The sequence below is a fragment of the Gobio gobio genome, assembly GCF_949357685.1.
Source record: "Gobio gobio genome assembly, chromosome: 17".
Lineage (NCBI taxonomy): Eukaryota > Metazoa > Chordata > Actinopteri > Cypriniformes > Gobionidae > Gobio > Gobio gobio.
In genome coordinates this window covers 39,085,305-39,097,612 of record NC_137110.1, presented here as the reverse complement: position 1 = coordinate 39,097,612, position 12,308 = coordinate 39,085,305, and the positions used below count along the sequence as shown (strand labels likewise).

Below are 12,308 nucleotides of genomic sequence, written 5' to 3'. Positions count from 1 at the left end.
GTGCGTGCGTGCGTGCGTGCGTGCGTGCGTGCGTGCGTGCGTGCGTGCGTGCGTGCGTGCGTGCGTGCGTGCGTGCGTGCGTGCGTGCGTGCGTGCGTGCGTGCGTGCGTGCGTGCGTGCGTGCGTGCGTGCGTGCGTGCGTGCGTGCGTGCGTGCGTGCGTGCGTGCGTGCGTGCGTGCGTGCGTGCGTGCGTGCGTGCGTGCGTGCGTGCGTGCGTGCGTGCGTGCGTGCGTGCGTGCGTGTGTGTGTGTGTGTCATTGATTAATTGCACTGGGACTTTGTGTTTCTCTAGATGTGCGTGTTGAAGAATGGCCTTGTGGGAATGCAGATGACTCAGCGAAATCTCAGGACAGAGAAGGAGGAGACGACTGTGAAAGTGACATCACATTCTGTGAAATGGAGCAAAGACTGGATCTACTGCAGGAACACCTGAACAGGTGAGAGAGAAATGGAGATAAAGTAGGTCACATGAAAGAGTAAATTAAGAAAATACAAGTTAAAACATCAACTTTAACATCCAGAACGTTATGTGCAATTGATAGAATGATGCCTACCACCATCTGCTGGTCACAGACGGTATTGTACTTCTGCGTTGATATGTGTTTGTGTGTAGGCTGGAAGCGCAGATGACATCCGACATCCAGGCTATTTTACAGTTGCTCCAGAGGCAGAGTGCTCTGGGACCTCCAGCGTACAGCACTGTGGCCGTCAGCCCAGAGTACCACAAACCCGTGCAGCCTGTCACCGCCATGCAGACACAGGTAACACACAGGCTGTGTTCAGAATGGAAAGCTAGTGTGTGCTCTAGCACACGTTATACACTCAGAATACCCCAGCAACCAATAAGAACACCCTAGCAACTGCTTTTCAATCACTGAAAACACCCTTACAGTAAGGGGACCAGGTTTCTAAAATGGAATTCCTAGTCCAGTGGTCAAAATATAACTGAAATCTCACTTGTTGTTATCTATGAATTACAAGATGGGGACCATACTATATTATTATTGATAATTATGATGTTTACAGGTCAAACTGACCCTCACTGGTTTTTAATACAGTTTACACTGTGAAAAATGCAAAAGTAAGGTGTTTTCTGTGAATGTGCAAGACTTACGATTTATAAGCCGCTATAGGTAAATAACTAGAAGAATAACAAAGTTCAGTAAACGGTACAACTATTTGCGCTACAAACCAATGTTTATAATTACAGTACATTAAAATAATATGGTAAGAAATACCAGTTTGTAAGATTAAGCAGCATAACGAGCTGTTTTTTACATATAAAAATAAATGGACAGCAGACACCGGAAACCAGACACATACAATTTACAAATTGCCACGTTCGCTCTTGAGTGAAAAATAAGGTGGATATTACAATAATTATGACTTTAAAGAAATATGCTGTATTCAGTTAGTTAAATTTTATTTTATGTTTGTGCTTTTGGAGGCTATGTTGGCCTTTACGGTTTTGAATGTGCCGTTAAATAGGGATATTTCTAGGGAAATCACATCAAAAACCAAGAAACATCTGGTCACCCTTCCTTACAGCTGACTAGCAACAACCAGAAACACCCTAGCAACTGCCTAGCAACGCTACTACATAGTTTTTTTTATTTAATTATTTTTTAATAGTGCGAAAGTATGCAATATGGAACAATAAGTGTTTCAAATAGTAACACAATGTTATCGTCAGTGAGAGAGCATTTGTCCAGTGTATGTAAGTGTTGTGCAACATATCAGAGCAATTTCATCTCAAACTTTTGCCAGTCAAGAAGGAGATTACAGTTGATTTTGGTTGAATTTGCAATAGCATACTTCATTGGAACGGCCGAAATGGCAGTGTTTAATCTGTTTTCTTCTTTGCAGAGTCCTGATCTAGAAAACGCCTACAAAGCCAAAGACTCCACGCCTGCCGTTACCATGGAGATGACCTGTGACGTCAGCACGGCGACTCCATTGGTGACAGACCCAGAGTGGGAGGCAGAGCTGGGGCTGAAACCATTGGAAAATGAGCCCTCTGCGTCACAGCAGCCAAGATCTTACCAGATGTCAATCAGACAAGCGTCTCTCCCGGATTCATCACCCGGAGGCGGATCGGTGTCGGGTCTCCACAGGCCCTCCTCTGATCCTGGGCTTCCAGGGCAGTAACATAGGGTCAAAGGTTTTGATGGTAATGAAGCAGAGTCCAATAACTACGGAATTCCTAGGTTTAGTTCAAGTATTCTGAATTGTGAATAAGAATGCCTCATAGAGGAATCACACTCCTGTATGCTTTAATGTAACTATGCATAGACAGAACAAACACTACAGTACGCTCAGCCTCCTCCCTACAGCTAGACTCATGGTAGAGAACATGAAACCGAGTCGAATGCAAAGAACTTAAAACAACCTTCCATGTCCCTTATAGCTACTTTAAAAATGTTGTAGTCAAACAAAAACAGGTGACCATATGAATTAATGCAGTATGAATCAGGTTGTTCATTTTGTACATATATAAATAGAGCGGTGTTCAGGAACTAACAATCTGGACATACAACCATGTTAATGAAAGAAAGATGCATGCTAGAGGAAAAAATGCAGGTTTTTTTTGCATGTTTCTTAAAAAAAAACACTTGCATTGTTAAATCGTTGACACAAGCTTGTTTTTTTGTCCTTATATTACCTATTTGAGATTTATATATGTATTTAACTATGAATTTCCTGGTATTCAGGAAGAATCTTTACTTGAACTGAACTCTGCAAAGCAAAGCCTCATAATGAAAACTGTCATGTTATCATCTCAAAATGTCACCCATATCAGATTTCCACTGCCGTTACATTTAACAATCGACAACACCCAGCATTCAGAGCCATCTAAACGTTTTAGCATTGTCAGTATTCCTACATCATGTCTCAGTATTGAATTTGACTAAAGTTTGTTGGTCCAAGTGAGTGTGACCATTTTTTCACCCTCATGGTGGGTAATTCAAAACCACAGATGAGCGTTCGTTCCATCACCCCAGAAACAGCTGTGGGGTTTTAACACTTAAAGCTGCACTATGTAACTTTTCCATCCACTAGAGGTCGCCTATTCAAAACAAAGGCATAGTTTGATGACGCCAAGTTTGAGCGCAGAATCTTGGGACATGTGGTCTTCACCTCACAGCCGGTGGAAAAGAATCGGGATAGGACTCGGGCAGAAATCATGTTCATGAATGCGATTATTAACATTACTGTAGTATGAAGCAGAGCAGGACCGAGGGTTGTGGAGCTGAGCAAGGCAGCTGGAGCGATTATTAATGAGAGATGAACGCAACACACGCCTCGCGAGCAGCGGGACTTTTATTATGCCACAGTCGCCGGCATTTCCGCTTTTTCTGTCATGAGTATGAGGTAACGCAGCTCTGTTTATCATATTAGATACATCTGAGTGTGTTAAAAAATGATGTTATGACGTTACTCTGTGCGTTCGCTCGGCGGCTGCTATGACACTTGTTCACACTGCAGTAAGAGTAAAGCGTTTCTGCAAAATAAAACTGGAAACCGAGGGCATGACGCATTTGACAGGCGACTCCCTCACACGTCCCAGTACATGGTTAAAAGAGCAATTTTCTCACGATTTACAAATAGTTGGGATATTGTAAGTGCTCAATTTAACAAAATATATAACACTGGCCTAGTGGTTTTTGGATATTATACTGAAAAAAATGTTACATAGTGCACCTTTAGAGGTTCATTCTTAATCCTGGGTAAATGTTATTTGCAATCACAATTATTTGCCTCATAAATAGGCATTGACAAATGCAGCTCACAAACTGTTTTAATAACTGCTGGTCTATCTGAGGAAATGTCACCACATCGATCCGCTCTGGTTGTCCGCTCAAGTTAATTCACTTGCTGTGTTAAAGCTTTTGAATATTTAATGAGGTAAGCACTGAGGCAGTTTATGATTGGTTGTCTGTCGCTAAAAAACTCACGTTTGGATTCTAGCACTCTTAAAGCAAGGTTAATACTTCATTTCCCAGGGTTAAATGCAGTGCTAATACAATTGCCCTGTGAAAAGCCCTTTTGTGTTATATATGCTTTTTGTCCTCACTTCTTTATGCAGTTTACAGAATCATTTTAGAAGGTTCTTACATTCTAAAGCTGTAGCAGTGTTATCGTTTATTTTGTACCTGTAGAAATGTATCTGGATAATGCGATCTGCAGGAGAGAGCTCTAGCTTTTGTAGCAGCAGTCATCCCTGGCCTTCCAGAAGATAGATCTACGTTAACGGAACCTATTAAACGCACACTTTTAGTATTGCAGTATAACATGGCTGATGAGTTCATGTGTAGGAGGACTGCATGTTTAACCAAAGCTAGTAAGTAGAATTAATCACTTAATCCACATTTAATGAGATGCATCGAAACACACTGTCTTCCTAGTGTCAGCTGAAACAAAGCAGAAAAATGTATGCATGTCTTAATTTAGTAATTTACTCATAGGGCCCTACCAGATTTAGAGCTTCTGCATGAATGAATGAATCTGATTGGTAGGCTGAAATCTGGAGGCGGAGCATCATGACATATCAGTGTATGCGAAAGAGGCTCTAAATCCTCATCTCCCATCACACAGATATGCGGTTGGCTGTCATCATCACTGGCTCGTGTGACCGCTGTGATCACGGCATGCGTTGACCTAACAGTCTCCTGTGAGATGGTCCAAGGCATGTCTCGTGTTTTAGTAAGTTGGCCGGAGTGGGTTTGCCGTAGGGGTGTTTCTGGGACGATGCCAGGACACGTGCCAGTGCGGGAAGAGAGCAAGAGAAGGATACGATATTATTGCGATCTTTTGCACAAACTCTTTGAAACATCTTGTACAGTGTCACTTTTTAAAACTAGTGCTGTTCACTAAATTGTTTTTATGCATTTTTTTTTAAATGTTGGACACTGTATTTTATACAATGCAACACACAACAGCGGGTTAGAATGTTTTCTTCCTTGGATATATTGGTATGTATTATATTTATGCTGTATATTGTGCATATTACAAGAGTTCATGCACAACTCTGTAAAATAATAAAGGACAGAATGCTTAAATTTACAATTTTGCACAAGATTATTTATGGAAAAAGCACTTTATTTCTCTAAGAACATGTTAAAAACCTAAACGAGACACTTTTTAGCCACCTCCATCTGCAAAACCCCTTTGAAGTGAGTCTATTCACGCTGTGGCCATCTTCCCGGGGACAGTACACAGCTCCTGTATAATCAGCGGAAATGGGGAAAGACCAAAACCGACTGCCAAATTTAAAAGTCAATAGCATACAGTACAGTGGGGTCCACAAGCATGAGCTCACTAGCAAATTTCTTCTGGCTGTTTTGCATTTTAAATATTTCTTATTCATATACATCGTAACTTTTTTTAAATGTTTTTTTTCCAGGTTTACATAAGTCTTGGATGTCAAACCACTGAAAGGACAATAATAGATTATAGAACCTCAAATCAGGCTAAAACTGTTTAAAGTTGGTCCAACTAATGCACACTGTAGTGTAAGAAAGACTAGGCGACGTTTTTACCAACAAGGAGCTTTGCTTGTTTAAAGCAGAACTTCCTTTCCTGCAGTCACACATCTGAGTGTTTCTCAGCATCACACACTAAGCAGCAGAGCGACCCCTGCAAGAACCCATTTTGCTGGCCTCTCTCTGGTCTTAAGGCTGAAGGTCCAGATATACGTGTTAGCACGTAGTTTGGTTTTATAGACGGGGCATTCGTAGGTGTTGCGTGTCTCCTGGCGGTCGTTCGGGATGGCTCGAACCGCTATAACGGGCATGCTGGGAGTCAGTTCCTTCAGGCACGCTTCGGCGATTGTCCCGCCCTGAATATCCCAGCGTGCACCTGCAGTCACAAACACTGACTTTAGAATCCAATGCACCTAAATGGTTCAGCTATTATAGACTGATGGAAGTGCCCTGTGATTGGCTAAAACTCACCCTCCATGTAAAGGCCATAGATGTAGGCTCCCTCTCTGGCTGGCTGGTTAAACTCTTCTTTGAACTTCTTGGTCACATCCACCGTCAAATTCATCTTGTCCAGCGGCCATTCATTCTTACGTGCCAAACTCTGCATCACAGCTTCAAAGACAAAAAGTGTGTGTGTGTGTGTGTGTGTGTGTGTGTGTGTGTGTGATGCGAATGTATGAATGTAAATAGGTCCTCAGAACGAAATATGCACTACTGTTCAAAAGTTGGGGATCAGTCATTAAATTGATCTGAAGTGACAGTGAATACAGAATGCTACACAATATTTATTTTTCAAATAAATGCTGTTCTTTTGAACTGTCTATACGTCAAAGAATTCCTCCAAAAAACATTAACAAAGTTTTCAACATTGATAATAATAAGAAATGATACCTGAGCAGCAAATTAGCATATTAGAATGATTTCTGAAGGATCATGTGACACTGAACACTGGAGAAATGTCATAATTTTTTTAATTATGTTTCACAATATTACCGTTTTTACTGTATTTGTGATCAAAGAAATGTAGCATTGATGAACATGAGACCTAAAAAAAAAAACACCAACTCCAAACCTTTGAACGGTGGTGTATATTTATAATTTTTTCGAATGATTTATATATAAGCTTGTGTGTGTGTGTTACTGCACCTGTTAGAAAAGACTGAGGGTTAAATAAACCAGAGATCCAGACCACACTGGGCAGAGAGAGATCATGAGTCCAACTATCTAACTCTCTACAGCGCAGTAACACGTCATTATACCTTATTGGACACACACACACACACACACACACACAGAGAGAGAGAGACATCACATACACATATTGGAATCATACAACAGTACAGCTGTAATAACAAACGGTAAACAGTACAATTTTATTTCAGCTAGTTGCCAAGACAACATTTCTCATTTTTCTAAGCTTAAAAAATATAAAAACAACAAATTTACTAAAACTCTCATTAAAAACTTGACAACACTTTAGTTTAGGGTCCAATTCTCACTATTAACCTGTTGCTTATTAGCATGCATATTACTAGGATATTTGCTGTTTATTGGTATGTTTAAAGCATATATTAATGCTTTATTCTGCATGACTACCCCATACCTAACTTAACAACTACCTTACTAACTATTAGTAAGCAGTGATTAGGAGTTTGAGGCAAAGGTTGTAGTTTATAGTTAATTAATAGTGAGAATTGAACCGTTATCTAAAGTGTGACCAAAAACATTATTTAAAATATATATATTATATCAATGATAAGAATTGCTTACCACTGTCCGAGGCTGTATATAGAGGGGTAGGCTAGTCTGGTCCAGGTATCGGGAACATTATCAAAAAACAAAGCTGTCTGAATCTGCTCCATCTCGGATGAAATTGCCAGCTCTCCCTGCCAGAGGAAATAAGAAAATAAGGTTCACAAGAATGTGCGTAAAGTCTTAAACAAGCAGAGTTCCTCCATCTGAATAGAAACTACCACGATACAATCCATAATAAACTGGCACAGAATAAATAATTCCAATAATAGCACACCTTCAGCCCCAGGTCCAGCTCTTTGAGTGAGCGTCTTATTTCATTGAGGAGCATGTTCATACGCTCACACTCCTGGAAACACACCAGAATGTAGGGCGAGCGCTCGGCTGTTTTGGACGTGATGTCAGACATGTTGTACTCTTCTGGTAGTTTCTCCAGGATGTCATCCAAGATTGTCTTCACCTGAAACAGCAATGGCTTAAACCTTTGCAACCAATGCAAGATGTGCAGATCTGCACCCTTTCAACAGCTCAGAAACAGACCTTCTCTTCAGTGGTCTGCGAGGCTCCTTCACCCATGTTGGAGTCTCTGTACTGCAGCTCCAAAAGAGTGTGGAAGAGGCTGTCTGACGTCACTGTAAGAAACTCAATCTCAGCGTTTGGATGAAGCCCATAATGCACTGGGCTTTCGTGGGGCAGCATCTCGTCTATGTACACATGATAGCCTTGGTAATCCAAGTTAGAAGGCACAACAAGTCCTGGAGCCAATGACAACTTCCTGTCAAACTGTAAGGACATTGGGTTAGTTTGTGGTTGTGAAATAAAAATTTGTATCAGGAGCCAAAATAAATGGCGATCAACCAATATTGAAAATTAAATTATACAATACAGATAAACCGATAATTATTTAATGGCCAATAAATGGAAGATAAAAAGCAATAGTAACACTTTACAATAAGGTTCCATTTGTTGACATAAACGAACACTAAAAAAACACATCTAAAAGCATGTATTAATCATAGTTAATGCTAATTTCAACAAATTAAAAGTTGTATCTAACAAATGAACAGTTGTATTTTTATTAACTCATATTGAAAAAGATTCATAAATACTGTAAGAAATGTATTGTGCATTGTTAGTTAATATTAGTTAATGCATTAACTAATGGAACCTTATTGTAAAGTGTTACCAATTCAATACTATTTTATTATTTTTTAACACTAAAAACTCAAATCAATCATTTTAAAATCTAAAAGTGAATTTGTAATATACAGTCTGAAAAAAATGGATATTAATTTTGAGGTTTGCTCATATTTTCATTTAACTTATTAAATTAGTAGTGTTTTAATTATTAATTTTAAGTGAGAATTAGACAACAGCTAAAGAAACCTACATGTAAAAATATGGCAACTGCATATGAACGTTTATATATTAAATTTTGATAAATAAAGATACATTAATAAATAAAAATAAAAATAATGGCAGATAACCGATATGGTGTCAATATATAGTCCATCCCTACTAAAAATTTAGATCAATCATTTTAAATGCAAGAAGTGGATTACAGCATCACAACAGTATGTGCATTATAAAATATAGATACAAATTCTTTGTAAATGGTTTTAAATGATGATTCATGTCATAATATATAGTGCAATTTATTGATTTTTGCTATTATCTAGCACTAATTTAATCTAAATCTTAAATTAAGTGGATAGAGATCACAACTAAATATCCAATATGGACTGATCAAAAAAATGAAATATTACCATGCTGTGTTGGAACACTTTGTAGAGTGTTTGTGCAGTCATTCAGCGTGTGTGTGTGTACAGGTATGTGTAGTTTATGAGGACACAAATGTGTATAATGACATGGGTATTACAAAGTAAAAATGGTTTATGAGGACACTTCCTGTGTAAACCAATGGCTTAAAAAAAACAACATACTAAACAATGTTTTATTAAAAATGTAAAAAAAAGTTTTGTGTGATGGGTAGGGTTGAGGTAGGGTTAGTATAGTGGGATAGAAATTAGAATATACAGTTTAAAACCATAATGTCTATGGAGAGTCCCTGTAAACCACATATTCGTGTGTGTGTGTGTGTGTGTGTGTGTGCGTACCTGATTAGGTTGCATGTATTCTTCCAGGTAAGTTCTGCACAGTCTCCTGTCCCAGTCATCAGTAATGTGACCTCCATACATGATCTCACCAAACAAGTAACGAAGGTCTTCCCATGGTACCTGGCCGACACAGGTTTGTTTACATGGCTCTGTATTACATACACACTCTCTCACCATATTAGTAGAATAAGCTCTTCCAAAATGATGTCCATGTTTATATCAGTTACCAGTACATGGAATTAATACACAAAGATTCAATTTTGAATAAATTAGATCCCAATGTTTCTAGCGAGGCCTCTCGAGATTTGAATGGAGGATTTGGTTTTCTGTTAAGTACCAGTTAATTACACACCTGTGAGTTGGCTTCTAGGTAGTTGTAGAGCACATTCACGGATATGGTTAGATCCCCTGTGTTAAAAGGGTACTTCCTGTTCCAGCCCTGTGGCCCAAATTTCCTCCTTTCAGCCACACAAGCGTGGAAATAACACAGCGAGAACAGGATGGTCTTAAACTCCTGCTCACGGGAACACTGGTCCAGAATGTCCTGCACATGGACAGGCACAAGCAAATTTGCATGTAATAAAACTAGTTCCTGTAAATTCAATGTTTGCATTTGGCTTAATCATACACATAAGCAAAGACTTTTTTATTGAATCTCATCCTTGATGGAGTTCAACGAGTGCATCAACAACCCTAAAGCCCGGGATACACTGCACGATTTTCAGCTGTCCCAGACGAAAGATTGCCATCGTGAAACAATTATGGCGATTTCTGTGCCCGTGGCTCCTAATCGTTGGTCCCATGTCATACAGTGAGAGAGGTTCACCGCACCGTGTGTTTGCTGCTACGACCTACGTATACTGAACAGCCAATAAAAATGCGACATGAAATCAACGTGACATGGCGCTAAAGCTTAAAACTGCTCACCTCAAACTCTTTTCCCTTCCTCTTTCGCCACGTCCCCTTTTTTTATTAGCACACATAAAAATTATATAAAAACTGCCAAAGTGTGATTCATTATGGTCTTTTTGTTTACCACGAGCGCATGCTGATGTTTTATTCTTCTATAGAAACTTGCATCGTAGCCTACGAGTCAATAAGTGTCAATATCGTACAGTCTACTCTACATGCATGTCATACCCAAGTTTAATAGATCCATGTCGCACAGTGTGATTTGTAATGACCTTATATGATTGACAAAATCGTGCAGTGTATCCCGGGCTTAAAGCTTGCACAGTCCTGTAGCTCATCCTGGGTCAACGTTTAATTCGATATTGTTAGACAATTTTGATTTATATGTTGAGTTATTTTACATATGCATCTGCTTACATATGCTATTGTTTGTTTCTGCTGCTTTTTTTCCTGTGTTTTGATCTGGAGATTCTGTACTCTTTCATAAGATGTGTAATAGCGCCCCCTACCAGTGAAAGTATAACAGGTAAAACCAGTGTGGCCAAGAATTGGGCTACCTCAACACTGTTGCCGCGGGCTGTTTTTCATGTCCGCGGTTTGAAGCGACCCCAATGATGTGATATTTAGCCCCGGGAAAGCGTATTTTAGCAGGCAACCCTACCAAAAAACATATTTTACCCCCCAAACTCGTAAAAAAAAAAAGTTTACCGGAGAACCCCCGCCCCTGAAATGCGATTGGGCTTGTTTTGAGAAGCGATTGGGCGGGTTTTGTTTCGAAAACCAGCCAACCCTGGTGAAAACACAGAAAAAGAGAAATTTCCATCAAAGGCAGGGAAGCGTTAACGCATAAATTATGGAAATTTCCGTCAAAGACGGGGAAAGAGTTAATATACAGCTATTTAAGCTGGATTTTGGACCAATAACATTTCACTGTGGGTGGAGCCACCAGCAAAGCATGATAAAAACAGAAACAAGTAAAGAAATCCCGAGACGTTTGCTGTGACTTTTGTTCATTTCGTTTACCTGATCAAAGTTGTCCAGAGCAGCATGTAGGTTGGCCAGCATGCCTGTGGGAGGCTCGTTCGTGATTTTGATGGAATTTTCCAGAATTCCCTGTGGAATGATGTGTTCCTGTGGAGTGGGAGAGGGTTCTGCACTCATGAACACTCTGTAGTCTTGGTGACTGTTCTCACAGCAACCTTCGAGGAGCTTCTCTAGACTTCCCAGCCACTTTGCCACCAGGTGAATGTTCTAGAAGAAATGTATTTGTATAAGGTTTATCCATAAAATATACAATATTCAGATAACATACACCAAAGACACACCTGTAAAATGACCCAGTGGCCCTCTCTAGAGGCCTTTTCCATGGCAAGTTCAGCCACAGATTCCTGGCCCTGTCCTAGAGACACATTATGGAGCTTCCCCAGGTCTATAGTGAAACCAAGCTTCTTGCCTAAACACACATGCACAGAAATACACACAGGCTTTCTTCACAAAGTCAGTCTAAACACTCTTTTTAGGCATATCACATTCAAATCCAAGTTTTTCTTGACCGGTCATGATGCAGGACCATAGTCAAGATGCTGGCACACTCTCTTTGATAAACTAAACATTAAAGATTCATGCATGAGATAAAAGAAGAGTCGGTATGAATTTTTACCCAGGGACTCGACATCTTTCAGGGGGTCCACTCCAGGGGACAGGATGAAGAAAACAGGGGATGCAGGACCGCACTCTTTGAATGAACGTGCAAACTCCATCTTCCTGCTCTCGGTGTACTGTACACCTAGTTTCTCTTCCACAAAGTTCCTACACACACACAGACACATTTGTTTTTGTTTTCTTGGTGGAGACTTTCCATTGACTATTGTTTTTATACTAAGCTTATGCTAACTCCAACCACAAACTTAACCCTCAAAGAACCACTATTGCATTTTTAGTGAATGGATTAGAGTGATTTTTAACAGGTTAGTCCATCCAAAAACACGTCTGAAATTCTGTCATTATTCTCTCACCCTCATGTCGTTCTAAATGTCATGTCGA

General features: G+C 39.8%; 2 protein-coding genes across 2 annotated transcripts in view; one reads left to right on the top strand and one right to left on the bottom strand.

Moving 5' to 3' along the window:
• The window catches only part of LOC307140476 (potassium channel, voltage gated eag related subfamily H, member 7), a gene marked incomplete at its 5' end in the record, with an annotated part of 95,924 nt that extends 90,860 nt beyond the window's left edge, over positions 1-5,064 (top strand). Inside the window, 3 exons of the mRNA XM_079840034.1 lie at positions 294-438; positions 615-762; positions 1,868-5,064. Coding sequence (XP_079696160.1) covers positions 294-438; positions 615-762; positions 1,868-2,149 — 575 coding nt within the window. The 3' untranslated portion in view covers positions 2,150-5,064. The remainder of the gene's footprint in view (positions 1-293; positions 439-614; positions 763-1,867) is intronic.
• Positions 5,065-5,086: 22 nt separating this feature from the next.
• dnah9l (dynein, axonemal, heavy polypeptide 9 like) overlaps positions 5,087-12,308 on the bottom strand; it is a gene marked incomplete at its 5' end in the record, with an annotated part of 60,787 nt that continues 53,565 nt past the window's right edge. Inside the window, 11 exons of the mRNA XM_079840033.1 lie at positions 5,087-5,860; positions 5,956-6,096; positions 6,631-6,743; positions 7,255-7,370; positions 7,514-7,696; positions 7,777-8,019; positions 9,354-9,473; positions 9,706-9,897; positions 11,289-11,516; positions 11,591-11,718; positions 11,926-12,074. Of these exons, the coding sequence (XP_079696159.1) occupies positions 5,613-5,860; positions 5,956-6,096; positions 6,631-6,743; positions 7,255-7,370; positions 7,514-7,696; positions 7,777-8,019; positions 9,354-9,473; positions 9,706-9,897; positions 11,289-11,516; positions 11,591-11,718; positions 11,926-12,074 (1,861 nt within the window). The 3' untranslated portion in view covers positions 5,087-5,612. The remainder of the gene's footprint in view (positions 5,861-5,955; positions 6,097-6,630; positions 6,744-7,254; positions 7,371-7,513; positions 7,697-7,776; positions 8,020-9,353; positions 9,474-9,705; positions 9,898-11,288; positions 11,517-11,590; positions 11,719-11,925; positions 12,075-12,308) is intronic.